This window comes from Micromesistius poutassou (genome assembly GCF_964030765.1).
Source record: "Micromesistius poutassou genome assembly, chromosome: 5".
In the NCBI taxonomy this organism is placed as follows: Eukaryota; Metazoa; Chordata; class Actinopteri; order Gadiformes; family Gadidae; genus Micromesistius; species Micromesistius poutassou.
In genome coordinates this window covers 12,509,335-12,527,239 of record NC_140275.1, presented here as the reverse complement: position 1 = coordinate 12,527,239, position 17,905 = coordinate 12,509,335, and the positions used below count along the sequence as shown (strand labels likewise).

The 17,905-nt window shown below is 43.4% G+C and overlaps 2 protein-coding genes across 2 annotated transcripts in view; one reads left to right on the top strand and one right to left on the bottom strand.

The window, feature by feature from the left end:
* The window catches only part of abca2 (ATP-binding cassette, sub-family A (ABC1), member 2), a 54,579-nt gene extending 43,456 nt beyond the window's left edge, over nucleotides 1-11,123 (bottom strand). Inside the window, exon 1 of the mRNA XM_084468697.1 lies at nucleotides 10,708-11,123. Within this exon, the coding sequence (XP_084324823.1) occupies nucleotides 10,708-10,773 (66 nt within the window). The 5' untranslated portion in view covers nucleotides 10,774-11,123. The remainder of the gene's footprint in view (nucleotides 1-10,707) is intronic.
* Nucleotides 11,124-13,493: 2,370 nt separating this feature from the next.
* LOC311343290 (alpha-(1,3)-fucosyltransferase 7) lies at nucleotides 13,494-14,612 on the top strand (the record flags this gene model as incomplete). Its single annotated transcript, XM_084468165.1, has 1 exon — nucleotides 13,494-14,612. One exon carries the CDS (start codon nucleotides 13,494-13,496, stop codon nucleotides 14,610-14,612), a length of 1,119 nt encoding a protein of 372 aa, XP_084324291.1.
* Between the last annotated feature and the right edge of the window lie 3,293 nt (nucleotides 14,613-17,905).

The window sequence follows — 17,905 nt, the reverse complement described above, 5'->3', positions numbered from 1 at the left end:
GACATTGGCAAAGCTAATTGGATTATAATACAATGATGGCGCGTCAACACCTTTAAACAGCATTCACACGAGACAACAATCCTGGCTTCCTGGTAGTAGAGGACGTTGCCATGGGGACAGATTGCTTGGGCCTTAGCAACAGGTGTGCTTACAGGTTGTTTCTGTCAAGTCAAATATATAGATACAATACACAGATTTAAAAAATAAATCCTAAAATTAGAATTAGAAAATAGCACATGAATAGTGCAAACTGCTGGTATTAAAAAGATATGTTGATATATTTTGAGAAATCGATACTTGAATTCCGTTTTATTTATATTTTATTTAGTTAGTTTTGCTTTTATCATGCAAATGCCGGGTAAATGGAAATAAATCATGGGTGATTTTTTGACATTTCCCGGTCGATATTGTTGTGACATCGTAAAACAGTTTTTTTTTATCAAAAAGGCTCCTTTGGCATAAGCAAAAGAAAGGCTGTAGCTAGACCTGTGAAGCTGATCTATTATTGACGAGTGACTTGCTACTCATCAGCAGTTTAATTATTAACAACATCTCCAGAGAAAGGATTCAGGAAAAGATCACTGTGCATGGACTGAGAGAGAAAGAGTGCAAGAGAGTAAATCAAACAATTCAATGATAACATGTGCAAATGCCACATTAATAACTAACCACGATACACATAGGGCAGATATGAATATTGACCTGTATTATATTGTAAACATGCATTTACTTACACAGGGGTGTGTGTGTGTGTGTGTGTGTGTGTGCAAGTGTGCGTGTGTGTGTGTAGAAAACCTTGCCAGAGGAGTCATTAAAGAGACACAGACGCATAGACACACACAAAAATACACAGACTGACACACCCCCCTGGTACCTAATGCGGAGTCGACACCATGCCGCATAGCGCGCTGTGGTTAGCCGGTGTGTGCGGCGTGTGCATGTGTGTGCGTGTGTGTGGGGTACACTGTGAATCTGGGACATCAACTGCAGTTGTGCTAATGCTAACACCATGCTCAAGCTACCACCACACAAGAGCTAAAAAACAATGCTAGTTATACCAACAAGCTAGGGCAACCACAATGCTAGTGCTAATAGCCTGCTGGCTCTACCACCATCCTAGTGCAATCACATCACTAAATTCCCAAATTTGGATGACAACATACATCTTATCTTCACTAGGAATTATGCAAGCCAACACATAATGCATCTAATGCGTGTCATGTTTTTTTTTCCACTATTAACGGTTGAACGGCTGAACCACTGGAAATCCCTGCACTGTAAAATTAGAAAATAGAACTGCTTTTCAAAATTTCCAGCTGAATTGCTAAGACGTATATTTTCATGTTATGGCGGAGCCCTAATTTTACAGTCGACAGATTTCAACTAATGCCTGCATCAGCAAAAAGGAGCGGCTATTTATAGAACAACCTGTTGGGGCCTTGATGTATCCAAGCCTGCATGCCTCAAGATTAGGCTTCTGCTGCAGTATGTAAATGTAGGCTAGATGTGTGCTACACAGACCTGTCTGTCTGTCTGTCTGTCTGTCTGTCTGTCTGTCTGTCTGTCTGTCTGTCTGTCTGTCTGTCTGTCTGTCTGTCTGTCTGTGTGTGTGTGTGTGAGAGAGAGATCGTGGGGGTGGGGGGGGGGGGTGTCTGTGTGGGTTCTAAAGGAGAACAGATGCTATTTTTAAGGGACAGACTGTAAATAACTTAATTAATGAGTAATGCATTTCCTGTCAATGGAAGCCAGCACGAGGCAGTGTTTTGGTGGGAAACGGGCCAGGGTGTATTTTTGGATGTACACACACACAGAGAAACAAAGTGTTGTTGTTGTCCTTGTGGAACATTGGTGACATCATCAGCTGTCATCTACGACGTTACCGCGGCAATTCGGAGATGGCACACACACACACACACACACACACACACACACACACACACACACACACACACACACACACACACACACACACACACACACACACACACACACACACACACTGAACTTGACAGCTGGTCTTCCATAGCTGTTCGCAACCACTAATTGGATATAAACAGTGTGCATAAAAACCAAGATTACTTTATACATTTGAGATTTTTTATTTTATTTTTAACTCCCAGTGACCACTCTCAAATGCAGTCTGTTCCACTTTGTCGCTTGTATCTAGGGCAACACCTTAATATATAAATGATGGGACAGGTTTACGTGCTCACTGCCTATCTCCTTCACTCTCCCTTGCTAAATAGTTTAGTTTCTTGACCTCCCCGAGTACAGTCACTTCCCTCTCTTTGGAATGAAAAGGTGAGAGTGGCCGAGAGAGGGAGAGGGAGAGAGGGGTTACAAAGAGAGCTACAAAAAGAAAGTCTGAGAGGGAAAGAGGAGTTAGAGAGAGAAAGGGGGAGAGTGACCGAGATGGACTGAAAGAGGGATAAAAGGTACGCAGAAGGAGGCAGAGAGAGAACAGAAAAACGCCAACAAAGAAACAGGTGTTCGACAAGCCGAAAGGTTGTGAGTTTGAAAGCCTATCAACACTCTACTTTTAGGCATCTCTGAGCAAGATTCCCTAACCTCTACATGCTCCTTAATGACATGGATCCGGTAAGAATTCACTGTAAGTCTACTAAATGACAGTGAAACATGTAATAAATAATAATGTTCAATTAATCAAAACAAACATTCCTATATTTTAGAAAGAAACCTCTTAATATTTCTAGTGCGTAAAGCAGTCGGAGAGGAATACAGGGGGTACAACAGAGCCTTCCCCAACAGCCTGTTGTATAGTTTTCCCTCTCCATAGTATCTCAGGCTCAGCTCGGGTATACTACCTAATACCTACTCCATTGTAACGGACCCACAGAGTCCAGATTGATGCCACCGCTTACGGCTTCTGGCCCCCGCGCCGCTTATATGCACGGAACAACACAAACGCCCAGAATATTTCAACGTCACTGTTACACGCTCGACCGAAGTGGAAAAGCATTGTTGGCGCTTGTTGCCAGGCAACCATTATTTTCGAGGACGACTGTCCTCGCACAGATGGATATTTATAACAACGTCAACTTTTCTATTAACTACTACTGAAATGTGTGCGTACACACACACACACACACACACACACACACACACACACACACACACACACACACACACACACACACACACACACACACACACACACACACACACACACACACACACACTTGTTTTTATTGGGGCAGATGGACACGTCAAAGGAGCCACTGGTAGTGATGGAAGAGGGAGAGCAGAGACCTCTCTCTCTCTCCCTCCCTCAATCAAAATTGAGGATGGCATTTTGTTTGTCCTTCAACACACACACACACACACACACAAATTGCGTCAGGCGATAGTCGATGGTTTGCAAGATTGGGAACACACACACACACACACACACACACACACACACACACACACACACACACACACACACACACACACACACACACACACACACACACACACACACACACACACACACTTAGAGATGAGGAGAATTGCCATGCGTAATCAGAGTGGTTTCATCAGAATGTTTAAGAGTAGAGTAGAATAAATGAGAACGAGAGGATAAAAGGAGAGAAAAGGAGGAAAGGAAAGGAGGGAAGAAGACGAGAGGACAGGGTAGAATAGGGTTGATTACTTCTCGTGAGAGAGGGGATGAGGATGTAGAGGATAATCAGGAGCTCATTATGATTAATGACCGTTTTGTGGTGGGCAGACAATGGCTTCAGGTTCCCTCCAGCCAGACCCTAAGGCAGAGAGGACAGTCCTACAGAACTTCATTGTCTTCATTATTCAATAGGAAGAACACACAGCAACGGAGCCAAACTGCTCCAACCTGCTGGGATAACTGCATTGGTCCACAAATCCTGCAACAACTCATATCAGGGTTCAAATTCACCTTTATTTGCTTCTTGTTGTCATTTTAAATGTTTACCCCATGCCAGATGTTGCAAGTCAGCATGTGTGCGTCTCAATGGTACACTGTGGTCTGCCTTCCCATCCCCTCTCTCTGGACGTTTCATAAAGTCTTTCTCTCTCATGAGGCAGTCTCGACATGGTATTGGTTAAACTTGTCGTTGGTGAACTCATCTGTCTGATATATGAGACTGGATCGCTAAATATTGTAAATCCTGAATTGTTGTTATTTTTGCTTAAAATAAAACGTATTTGAATAGGGCTGTGAACTCACACACAAGTGTTCAGGAGAGCAAATTATTTAGTATTAATAGAGATCAACAGTTAGCACACAGTAAGGTGTAGGTGCAGAGGTCATATTTACTACTAAAACAGGCTTTTCAGCCAGTTTAAAGTCACAGTGTAGTTCACTGTGCATGCAAATCTAACCTGAAACATTATGATTTGTAACTTTCAAACCTATTCTTGATATAATTGATAATCAAAAATGTTTTGGCCAAATCCCAAATAGTGTATTCAAGTAATTTTGGAAAAGGATTACTTGTAAATACAGGTGTTTAAAAATGAAAATGTAAAAATTGGAACACAAACAGATGGACAGGAAAAACGGGTCAAAATTTAGTTTTCCTCAAAATCAAACACAAATGATGAATATATTTCTTCTCAAGTCATAAGCAGGACAGATTGAAAGGCATAGACCAGCTGCTTAAAGCTATTATGGTCCCATTCAATCAATGGATAGTAGCTTCTGGCAGGCCAAACTGCTGCCTCTTGTTGAAGCTTGTCCCAAAGAGTTATGCTGACTAAAGGGGCAGCCATGTTTGTTCGGATAGAGTAATGTAAATGAATTGCTTCATTATGGGATGTTGCTGAGGATGCAACACTATGTAAACAATTTGGAATCTTTCTATAAACCCCTTGCTGATTAGCTAAACAACGGTTGATTGGCACTGACTGGTTAAAAAAAAGTGTAGAGACGTATATCGGCATTGACCTCATGAGGCAATATTACGACTATTATTGAGTGACAATAAATATTGCGGTTCTGTAAAAACTGGGATACAGTATAATTTTGCATGGTTTAACGTATGGATATAACGTTAGTGTTAAGGTTCTACCGGTCCGTCGAGGTAATGGACACAGTTCACCAGACGTTGATGCGAATCAACTATTGGCAAATACACTTTAGTGCTCGCTGTAGGATGGTACCATTAAGGTTTCAACATATGCATTTCTGCGTTGAAAGTCAACCTTTTTGAGTCCAGACTCACCTTTTTATGTCAACCTGACTCAAAAGTGTTGCGGAAGCAAAATAATCCCGATAGTCACTTGAATTTTGCTTTTACCTAAAGCGTTCATACAAACATTCACACACCGATGGCGAAGTCAACCATTCAAGGGGACAGCCATCTCATCAGGAGCAGTTAGGGTTAGGTGTCTTGCTCAGGGGCACCTCAACACTCTAGGAGGAGGAGCCGGGGTTCGGACTAGCAGCCTTGTTCAGACTCATGTTCAGGAATTTTAGCACCTGAGAACCTTCAATTATCAATAACCCATCATAAACTATCTCTTCTGATATTGACAATAAAGTATTTATTTGACAATAACAATATTTCAAACATATCGATATTAGAAATTTTTTTATTTTTTAGAAATTTTACAACCTGCCTTTTTGTCATGATTAATTTAGACTGCAACGTATGTCATACATTTGTTTGGTATGAACATATAGATTAGTTCAGAGTCTGCTTAATGTTGTAGCAGTGATTAGCTTCTGTGCTAACAGGGTCACCCTAAACCTGCACAACATTGTGAATTAGCCATCTGTTAGCTCAAGGTTAGTAAAGCGCAGCACTGCCCTCGACACCACTGAACATCTAATGGCTCGGGTTTCCACATCCGTATACAAAATGCCCTGCCCGGAACTGCTGTCCAACACCCTGTTTTAAAGCTTAGAGCTCGCTACTGGCCAGGCTACTCTATTAGACATCGCAGGTGACATCTATAATTCATTCAGCCGTCAGTTAAACTTCTGCTCAAGATGCATGTCTTTTTCTCTCTCCTGGTGTGTGCCGGGTTATCTTTCTCTGACTGTACTAGCTGTCCCTGTCTCCTCTCCTTTGTCCGACTGAGCGCTCAGAATACATGAAAAGGGGCGATGATGTGATTGTGGAGAAAACAAACAATGCATACCTCGCCAAACTCTTTTTTGCAGCACTTCCTGCACCACCAAGCTTTTGTAACTTCCTGAAATCTCCCCAGATTATGGCAATGCGAACATTCTGTGTGTGATTACTCAGAAAAACAAGGCAGGCACGATTTACTTTAATCTGATTTCCCCTACTCCATGGAGATCCCTCTGATCTTAACTAATGAAAGTTCAGTGACCATATGAAACCGCATTGAGTATGAAACAAGTTTTTCTGCAAAGGACTGCTGCAGTCTCTGCAGCCGAAGTAAAATGGACTTCTTTTGAAGTATGCTGACCGCTACTCCCCTCCGTTAGCCATTCCTTTGCACCCCTCTCCTCCTTACAAATTTCCATGATGCATTTACTGCATTTCATTTAACCCTGCTACTTACTCATTTTTATTCTACAGAGTCCCCTTTCTCCCTTTCAATACCTGGCTCCCTCACTCTCTACTCCTGTCAAATCTTCCTGAAAATCTTTTATTCATCACATTTTTCTCTCTGATAAAACATATAGGATATATATGCCTCTTGGCCCTCCTGTTAATTCTGCCTTTCCCTCCTTTGCCCTCCCTGCCCTCCCTCGTCCCATCTCTCTCCCCACCCTCTCAGTTCTCCCTTACCCACTCTTTCTCTTAAACTCTCTCCTCTTCTAGCCCTCGTCGTCATAGATACCAGGCAGTGTTTTTTTCCAGTGTAAGCCGATGGCAAGGCCTGGCTGAAGGTAACAGCTATCTGGGTTAGACGAGCAGCTGTTCTGCTCTGTAGCCGTTGCGGGGCTAGTGTCTTGTGACATTGGGACTTTCTCACTTTCTTCAGGTGCTAGCAGCCAAACAAGGCAGGATATGTAGGCTTGTGCGGTTTGGGATCTGAACCTATAAAGAGAAGTGATGGGACTGTTTAGTTATCAATCAATCAATCCAATGCTATTTACTGCACTATTGGTGCTAAAAAGCAATAAAAAGTGAAAAACAAACAAGGGAAAATCCACAACAAGATTACATTATTTAACAATAAAAGTTACTAACTAACTAAAGCATGATGGCATAAATAGCATCTTCCCGACCCTTATAAACAGTGACATATCCGCAAGCACTGTAGAGATTGAATGACTTTACCTTTTGTCAAATGGCTGTGGATAATGGGTTGGCTTATTATTATTCAGAACTTAACCATTTCAATGACCATTTGGGAGAGCATATGGAGTCAATTAGGTGAAGAAACAGGTCAGCAAACGCAAAGTGAGCCTGTGGGGACCACCAACTGTTACAACACAGAGCTAGCTAGTGCAGGTGTACAAGAGGAACACATCTTTGAAGATTTTAGCAACAGATCACGTCATCTTCATCTCAACAAAAAACAAAGCATTGTAAATAAATAAAACAAATAAAACAAATATTTATTATCATATATTGTCCATTTTATTTAATTATTTGTTTGTTATCGTTTCGGCCTACCTTCTTACTATTCCATGTATCTAGGTTACTTGTTTGCACTCGTGACTCAACTGCTGCTTGTTGCTATTCATGTAAAAGCAGTGAACAGTTTGCCATTGATGAGGAATCACCTGGGACACAATATGACCAGCCAAATGATTCCTGTCACCAGCCAAATGTGCCTGTTAAAATAAAGCAGGCTTCAGGTGAGGGAGGCAGAGAGGGGGGAGTGTACAGAGGAGGGAGCCAAACAAGGCTACTGCGTGACATCATGATGTTGATTAGATAATCTTCAACAGAGAGTCAACACAGTTTGCTGGTTATGCAAAGAACAGTGTCGGAGTTGAACCACACATGCTAAACAGAATTCTTTCTCCTTTCACTCCCTCCCTCCCTCTTTCCATATCTGTCTCCTCCTTCCAGGAAGTATGCAACAAAGGCGTACCTGTTAAATTTATGATCATCCCACAGAGATTCAAATGTCTCTCTGACTAAACAACAAGCCTGCATAGAACCCAATGAAACCAAATAAAGCTCTTTGAATAAGAGTAATATTATTTACAAAGTGGGCATTTACCATTTATGTTTACTGCCGTTATCCAAAGCGACGTACTGGGAATTCAGAAGCCATTACGGCTTATACATCTTGCTCAGGAATGTCTATATTAATAATAACAATAAATTCATCAGATAAGTAAGATTCAGATTCTCACTCAAACGTCTTCATCTGAACATCTTCATCCAAGGTGGGGGCTGATAGGTGCTGAGGCTGGCAAAGACCATGACTGACTAAGCAGTTTCCCCCCCCCCCCCCCCCAACCCTGAGCAGAGATGGACCTGAATACAGACTGTTGCTATTTATACCAGCCACCCTAGCACTTATAGTGGACCTTAAAGAAAGAAGAACACAGGTTAAAAATACCCAAGGCGTTCGTGCGCACGCACGCACGCACACACACACACACACACACACACACACACACACACACACACACACACACACACACACACACACACACACACACACACACACACACACACACACACACACACACACACACACACACACACACACACACACGACCCTACAGCCAATCACTCCGTTGAATCTTAAAATACATAAAACAGTTATTCATTCATTGGTCTTAAAACTAGGTTCCTACTAACTGGGTTAACAGCTATGGTATCACGTGATGCACACAAGCTAAGCAAAAAAAAAAAAAATGGCTGGTTGTTCTTATGTTTATGATTATGAAGTGTGTGTGTGTGTGTGTGTGTGTGTGTGTGATGTGTGTCTGTGTGTGTCTGTGTGCCAACCATGTTGTTTGTTGGCAGGTTGGTTTCATCGTACCATCTGGAGGATTAATATGTAAAAGGTTTAAGTTTAGGAATATACAGACGTCGTTGGACGTCAGGGTCTCTACCTCGCTGGGCCTCTACCTTGCTGGGCCTCTACCTTGCTGGGTCTCTACCTCGCTGGGCCTCTACCTCGCGGAGTCTCTACCTCGCTGGGTCTCTACCTCGCTGGGTCTCTACCTCGCTGGGTCTCTACGTCGCTGGGCCTCTACCTCAATGGGCCTCTACCTCGCTGGGCCTCTACCTCGCTGGGCCTCTACCTCAATGGGCCTCTACCTCGCTGGGTCTCTACCTCGCTGGGCCTCTACCTCAATGGGCCTCTACCTCAATGGGCCTCTACCTCGCTGGGCCTCTACCTCACTGGGACTCTACCTCGCTGGGCCTCTACGTCGCTGCTATGAGTCTGGACTCAATGTCTGGACTGACCCTCTTTGTGGGGACTCTACGTCTAGACCCTTTGCTGGGACTACGCTGAGATGCTGGAAGAGAAACCACATGCACCACATGCAACTCTTCATTAAGCTGGTAGTGAACCAACCTTCTGGGATGGAAAGTACAAGAGAACGGTTTTCACTCGAGGTCATAGGCCTAAATAGCAAAGGGAGAACATTGAGATACTACACTGCATTCCAAAGCAGATTTACTTTTTAACTTAACTGAAACTACAGTCTTAACAGAGTTGAGTGGAATATTTTGTGAATGTACCTCCATACTTCCGTACCGTTTTCTCGGTTTTACTTTTGAGAGTAGAAAGTGACAACTTATCCCACCACAAATATTAAAATATATACCTGACCCATACCATCCTATTGCTGATACCATAACTATCAGCAATGAGATAATGTGGTGTTAACTGAGTTGTGATGCAGAAGTACTGACTGGGACGCTGTGGAATTTGATACAATTTATGGACAATTATGGATATATGGTAAGCTAAAATAAGCATGGTTCTGGCTTCTCTCCATTGGGAAATAGATCTTTAGCTCACACCAGCCTTGCTGTCAATGAAGGTAAGTTAGTAAGACAAAATATGACACTAAGAAAATGAATGAATCCTACACCTGTTGGGGTTTCTTGTCACTGGTGCACCTAGTTATGGTTCCTTGGTCCTTCAGGTAATGTTGAAGATAGTATAAATCATAAGCCACTCAGATCTCCGTTTACCGAAGACTGAGTAGACCTATATCTTTTGAACTTCCAGAAATCCTCTCAAGTCGTTTGTGTTCTTTATATTGAGTATCAGCTCCAAAAAATGATATCATATCACAATGAATCAGCTCCGACACTTGTGGGCGCAGCACAAAACGGATTTGTGCGACCACCACAGCTTGCCAATTTATGAGATCATCTTCGTCCAAGATAGAAAGATGAAGATGACCTTAACACGGGATGGTTAGGCTGCAGAAGTTGCTGATGATCACACACACCAGCAACCTGTTTGACGCGCGCACAAAGCAGGGTCCCCGCGCCAGCTTCTTAAAAAAATCCTCATTTGTGGACGTCATTTGAGCTCTGTCATCTCAATCAAACAGCACAGCATGTGCTTTATTAAGTACATGTGCATTGGTGAAATAACGCACTGCAACCTGTAGGCAATGCAGCAGTCCCAAATGTTACACGGACCGTTAAAAAAAACAAAAAAAACACGCCGGTCCGCCAGCTGGTGTGCTGTTGTCATTCCCGACCATGGGAGCAGTCATTTCCAAACAACACACACACACCTATCCCACCTTCCCCCCCCCCCCCCCCCCCATCATTTCACACGGGACATGCAATGGGGTTCTTCACCTACCGGACCTCTCCGTTTCAATGAGATGTTCTTCCAGAGGAGGAGATGGAGCTGGTGGAGGAACCCCATGTTCGTGACTCGGTGTCTCAGCGTCCTATTTATGGATACGATACCGACGGCCTGCGCCCGAGTTGAAATAAAATGTAAGAAATCCTCTCCGGTGGCATCCCGGCGTCACGTCAGGTTATAAAACCGCAGCTCCCGCCCACTCGAGTCGACCGTCTCGCAGGTCTCGGTTTTTTTTTAATGTTGTGGTTCTGCCGGATTCTGGACTCAGGGGATGGGATGACGAGTGTTTTTTGCGACTGACTCGCGGTAGCGTCGCCGGTTCAATGCCAAGCCCTGCCGCCAGCTGTCCGCACGGTGTGTGTGCTCTGTCATCCTGCTCGGAGATGAACCGAGGCGTAATCCTCAGGAGCGGTTCAGGTCCACGCAGGACGCGGTGGGATTGGAGCCCACGGCGGTGTGGAGGAGAATGTCAAGTGTCGGGCGGGAAATGTGGGAGGAGACCCACTTATTTACCTCCCGGTCTTTGGCTTAATAAAGTATAATAATGCGTTGGATCTAATTTTTAGGGATAGTAAATATAGCCTACCTTAAAATGTAATTTCCAAATTTTTTTAAATGCATTTTTAAGGCACAAAAAAAAAAAACATAACTTAATCTGAATATTTATGTCTGTCTGTGTGGAGTGGATGTCTTACACATTTTTGTAAATGGTTGACAACAGACATTTTATTTGAACGTGAGGAAGATAACTAAATAAATGGGATAGATGACACAATTTATCTGATAATCTATAAAATACAATCATGTAGCCTATTTTGATAAACCGCAGTCCAGTCCTATGACAGTACCTACGACGACCTACAACGGCCAACTTACTGCAAAACCGATGAACTCACTAGCCTATGTATTCCAAAGTGAACTGCATAAACACATGAAACATATGAAGTGTAGTAAGAGAACGCTACTGCTGCCACCTAGTGGACCTGGGGCATACTGCTCTGCCTGCTGAAATTAGATTCGTCATTAAAAACAAACTAACAAAGGCAAACTACACACTTTCTGTTTAGACTGCAAATATGTTTCTATAATTGTTGTTAGTAACATAAGTATTATTAGTATTGATAATAATATAATGTTGAATGTTCAGAAAAAGTATATATATATATATATATATATATATATATATATATATAGGCTATAGGCTATATAAAATTATATTCAATAAAAAATATGTTTTTGCTTCTTTGTTGTGTTTTTGTTTTTGAAAACAAAAATAGAAACCGGAAATTACTGGTGAGACGAGTACATTTGACTAATAGAAACTTTTGCATTTCTTGGAAACCTCTTGATGCGCAGCAGCCAACCAAGCTTTACAAGGAACTCGAACGCGACAAGAAATCAAGCAAAAGCAAAGAGATTTACAGCAAACCGTCAACGTGGGTGGTTGTTTTTAGTAGGCATCACTTGGGCAGGGCCGGGGCTCCTTCCTCTGCCATCGAAACAGGAAGGAAGACCAGCTTGTGGTTTATAAAACGTTCACACTTGAACTAAAAACAGTCAGAATCGTTCCTACCCTCAACCAATATGTTACACTGCCACACCTACAGGTATAAGTGTTGCAGTGTGTGTGTGTGTGTGTGTGTGTGTGTGTGTGTGTGTGTGTGTGTGTGTGTGTGTGTGCGCGTGTGTGTGTGCATGCGTGCGTGCGTGCGTGGGTGTAAGAAACCAGCAGGGCATATGGGCAAAAAGGGTGGGGCAGTGTGTGGCAAATTATATATTTCAAAATGTGTGGCAAGTTCCCCTCAACTTAGAAAGAAAGAAAGACAGAAATTAAGTAAGATATATATATATATAGAGAGAGAGAGAGAGAGAGAGAGAGAGAGAGAGAGAGAGAGAGAGAGAGAGAGAGAGAGAGAGAGAGCGGGAGAGGGAGATGGAAACCTTCTCCAAACAGACTCTCAGAACTATATGCTGTGGATCTAGCCAGATTAACAACTGTGGACAAAGGTAAGATTGGAGGTTTTAAAGACCTGAACTTGTAACAAGGGATGAAGATGAACCTCTGTTGACAAAATTGATGGATCTTCTAGTTTGCAAGGAATGTAGATTCTGTGAGTCTTATACTTGTCAAGCATACATTTGTACATCTGCCTGATAGCAACTACTAATAATGATATTAATAATGAATAACAATTTCAAGACATTTTTAAATATTGGCTGATACTTGTACATATAGATACATATAGTTTGTACATGTTCTAAATGCATTATTATATCTATGAAACAAGACAGGGATGACCCATTTATATGGTTTTACTGCGTTAAGATGTAACATCAAAATAGAAAATGGTTCCCTTATATTTATACTCATTGTGTAGCTTGATTATATATTGGATTATATAAATACCTCATCTCAGTATCTTTTCAATTTTTCCTCATGCGTTATTGGCTGCAAATACAGTTTGCAAGTTTGATTGAATGAGGAAGAAAAGCATGTCCAATTGATCTTGAACTCAACTTCAACTGTTATTATAGTGCTTATTTATAGCTAAATAAGTTTTTTTCAGCTTTAGCTGCACAGCAATTTCAATATCCTTTGTTCCTCTTCAACCATGAGTGTAACATAAAATAACCATGTCATATTTTACACATCCTCATTTGCTGCAGTAATGAGGAAAGTCTGACATCCTCTCTGACCAAGCCTGGATTTCCCTGCAGGCTTTAAACTCCTCACCTCTCCTCTGTATCTCTGGAACAAGCGGCCCTCAAACCCATTCCAAATGCACACCTCAGTCTCCAAGCTGCTGACCCTCTTCTCCCTGCTCAGCCTCTCCACCTACCTGCTCCACCTGGGCCTCCTCTTCCCCACCCCCCCCCGCCTGAAGTCCGCCCCACCCCCACCCCCGAGACCCCTGAACCTCAGCATTCTGCTCTGGACCTGGCCCTTCGGACGCTCCTACTCCCTGGACGGCGACCCCTGCCGCCAGATGTACAACATCACCGGCTGCTCCCTAAGCGACGACCGCTCCACCTTCCCCACCGCCGACGTGGTGGTCTTCCACCACCACGAGCTCCGCTGGGCGCCCCCCTCCTCTTCCCCCTTCCTGCCCCTGCATCTCCCCCGCCCGCCCTCACAGCGGTGGGCCTGGATGTCCTTGGAGCCGCCGGTCAACAACGGAGACCTCAGCCCGTACAACGGCCTCTTCAACCTCACCGTAAGCTACCGGCGTGACGCCGATGTCCCCATCCCCTACGGCTGGACCGTACCCCGGTCGGCGGTGGGGGGTCGCCGGGACGACGACTCCGCCACACGCCCCCTTCCCGCCCGGAACCGCTCCTGCCTGGCCAGCTGGGTGGTTAGCCGCTACAAGCCCACCCAAGCCAGGGCGGAGGTGTACCAGCGCCTGAGGCGGCGCGTCCCCGTGGAGGTGTACGGCCTGTGGGTGCAGAGGCCCCTGCCGGCGGAGCAGCTGCTGCCCACCATCGCCCGCTGCTACTTCTACCTGGCGCTGGAGAACTCCAACGCCATCGACTACATCAGCGAGAAGCTGTGGAGGAACGGGCTGGGGGCCGGGGCGGTGCCCGTGGTGCTGGGCCCCAGCAGAGCCACCTACGAGGCCCTGGCCCCCCGCCGCTCCTTCATCCACGTGGAGGACTTTGGCAGCGTGGAGGCGCTGGCCGACCACCTGCGGAGCGTGGCGTCGGACGGCGAGGAGTACGGGAAGTACTTCCGCTGGCGGCGGACGCACGAGATCAAGACGTACACCGACTGGCGGGAGCGGCTGTGTCAGATCTGCGTGCGCTACCCGAGACTGCCCCTGCACAAGGTGTACCATGACCTGGACGCCTGGGTGGGTGGGCCGCTGGTGGGACACGAGCCACACGCGACCGGTTTCTGAGAACACAGTCAGTTAGAGCTTGACACATTAGAACCACATGCCTGTTATGAGTCAAAGATACTAGTGGTAGTGCCTTAGGTTGTGAGATTAGCACACTTTCAGGTCATGCTTGAGGTTTTTTCGAATAACCACGTGGTGCCTGCTTGCGCTTAAGAGGAGGAGGGAGTTGCAGGAGATGAAGAGATAAATGGAGATGAAGAGATAAAGGGAGATGAGTTGCAAAACCCAACAAAAACAGACTGCTCGGCATCAGTCCCTGAATGCATTCGATCACACTGCGTGATCACAATTCAAATGTTGTTATCTTTTTTTAGTAGGAGCAGGAAATTATGCACATATTTTGTTACTGAGCAATCGTTGCTGTGAAACATTAAAGTTACTTGACTGACTGTTGTCAGAGGTTATTTGAATCATTATTCTTGTTAGATGCAGGCCTACGACAATTTTCTAATGACTTTGTGTTCTCACAAATCCAGTACATACCAGTAATAAAGTTAACAGGGGAAATGATCCTTCACAAAAATTACAATTGTAACTTTTAAATAGGCCTACTTAGGGCGAAATGGCCAGAGATTCCGTAATTGTCATTAGGTGGTTGAATCTAATGACCTCGTAATTGTCATTAGGTGGATGAATCTGATCGGCTCTAGACTGAGTTGCACGTAACAGTGCATACATTTTTAGATGAAATTTACCATACAAAGAATAAACAACAGGTATTCTGGTCCATGCCGTTCCCCTTAATACAACAACTTGTAGCAAGTGGTCAACTTTTCTTGACCTGAACTTGATGGAGTCGAACTATCAGAAATGATACCAGTCCACTGACTTATTGATGTAGTATTGTATAGGGCTTGTACACTAGAATAAATCATGGGATTTTTGGTTGCAGATAAGAGAGTTGTAGCAATGTAAAATCTTGAATAATCTAGGCTTGTGCCATGTCTCCCATTCGAAACACTGTGGCAGTTTTAAAAACAACAATATCTCCCCATTATGAATTTTTTTTTAGATTAAAGAATCAACAAGATTGCTTGATTAATTACTAAACCAATTACTGAATGAGTAATTACTGAACAAAACACAATTACTACCAATAACAATCCTATACTCCTATACGTCAGGATGTGATGTGATGTAACAATGTACAAGCCCTATACGGTCTATGAATCCCCAAATATTAAAATGTCCTGTAACTGGAAAAAAAATGGAAAAACAGGGAAAAAAATAACTGCCTACTAGGCTACCTACTAGGCCAAATACCTAAATATAACTTAGATAAGATTATTATTATTTTTTATTATTATTATATTTTATTGATCCCAGAAAGGAAAACAATAAAATCGATTATACTGGTGAACAGAGGGACACAATGGACAAGGTTTCAGTTCAGATACTATAAATATTGATTTATTTCACTTTTTCCCCAGCGCCAGCATATCCACATGCATGCCAAACCATCTAAAGAGTGGTACATCCCTTGTACAGACATGAGTATGTAACAAGGGTGTCTAGCCAACATAAAGCTTTCTTCAACAAGACACACAGAAGGAGAGCCAAAAGTAAGCCAGTTTTCGGGTTTAAAATGACTTATCGGAAGAAAACGAAAGAGCAGAGGTTTTGAGAAAACACTGAATAAAAACATAAAAGTGTGATTAAACCATTGATACCAAAACATATGTTTGTTCCATAGGCTCAACCATTTTCAATACCACAAAAATCGGTTTAAAAATCGCAAACATTAAGCTGTAAAATCTATAGTTTCAACCATGAATACTGTAGCTTTAACCAGTAAAACTGTAGTTTTAACCAGAAGTAGTGCTTCACAAAACTGTAGTTCCGACCAGGAGAAAGGTAGTGTCAGTAGTAGTTATTACCACTGGTACTGTAGTTGTAACCAGTATAACCAGTTTTAACCATGGAACTGTAGTTTGGACCAGTAGTACTGTAGAGCTGTAGTTTTAAAACTTCAGTGTGAAGGAACTAATGTGATACAGTCAGAGTCCCGTTTTAAATGGGAGTATAACAGTTGCTACCAGATATCACCTGTGAGTTGGCCGCCATATAAATTAGTATGAATTAATAAAAAATGGATACATTATTTATTCTTGCTGATGATTTATGATTTATGATGAGCTAGTGCAGAATGAGCTTGGTGGTTAATGGTGCAAACAAAATGGTTTCTTAACATTAAGATGGCTGCAAACTCACAAAATGTGGTCCAGTATCTTCACAACTGTCGAGTGTCACCACTTTTTAAGAGGAGCCACAGGAAGTGGCTTTCCTGAGAGTCAACCACAATAGGCCACTTTCTAACACAACACAGGGTTCCCATACACCAGCCATAGCAGATATTCACAAGTTCAATTTGCTCCAGATAACAACATTAAAACATCTGAAGATTTGTTAAGGTTGGCGTAACATTTAAGGGCCTTCAAAACTGATGTGATGTTTATCAGCCATACAAGCCATTTCAAAAGCAATCCATTCGTCACCTCACTATAGTGGGTGTGTCCAGCCTGATGTATGTGGGATAGATCAGCCTACCAGCCTATCCGATGGACTGTACCAGCTGGTAAGCGTATCTAACCATCACATCTGGATGCAATTCTACATTTACAGTGCAGATGATGGCTGGTTTCAGCAATGTCAGCTGGCCCCAGTCAGACTGATTGGACTCTGGGGGTGAGTGAGGCTGCACACCTGTTGAGCAATCAATGGGCAACAGGTCAAACCAGCCGTCCCCGCACACACTCACTGGGCGATCTCCTGCATGACAACATAGAGCCCCATCGTCTCCAAACCCCTGCAAACTAAAGCCTAGCAGACAGCTGGTTGGTTTGGGAACCCTGTGTATTCAACAGGAACAACACAAAAAGGTCAACAAAGTACAACCATTCAGTAGTTGCTTGGGCTCTCACGTAAATAAACATCTAGACGAAGTGTGTGTGGTACAGTTAGACCAGCGACACATCGGCCTCTTCCACGTTAGCAGCGGCACACAGAGGAACACACACCAGGAGAGAGAGCGGAGGGTGGGGTCAGCACCGGGTCAGAGCGCTAGGTAGAACTGTTTCAAAGGGACTCCGAAATCATTCAAGTTATATTGAGTTTTATAGTGAGCATGTTCACACAGTAAACTTGCCGAGAACTGTACAGGAAATGCATATTTATTCATTGTTTACTTTTATTTTTATTTTTTTGCCATAGCACAGCTTCATCAAAATCATGCATAGAGGAACAAGAGCAAAGGACGATACGGTGTCAAAAAACGTACGATTAAAACTTACGAT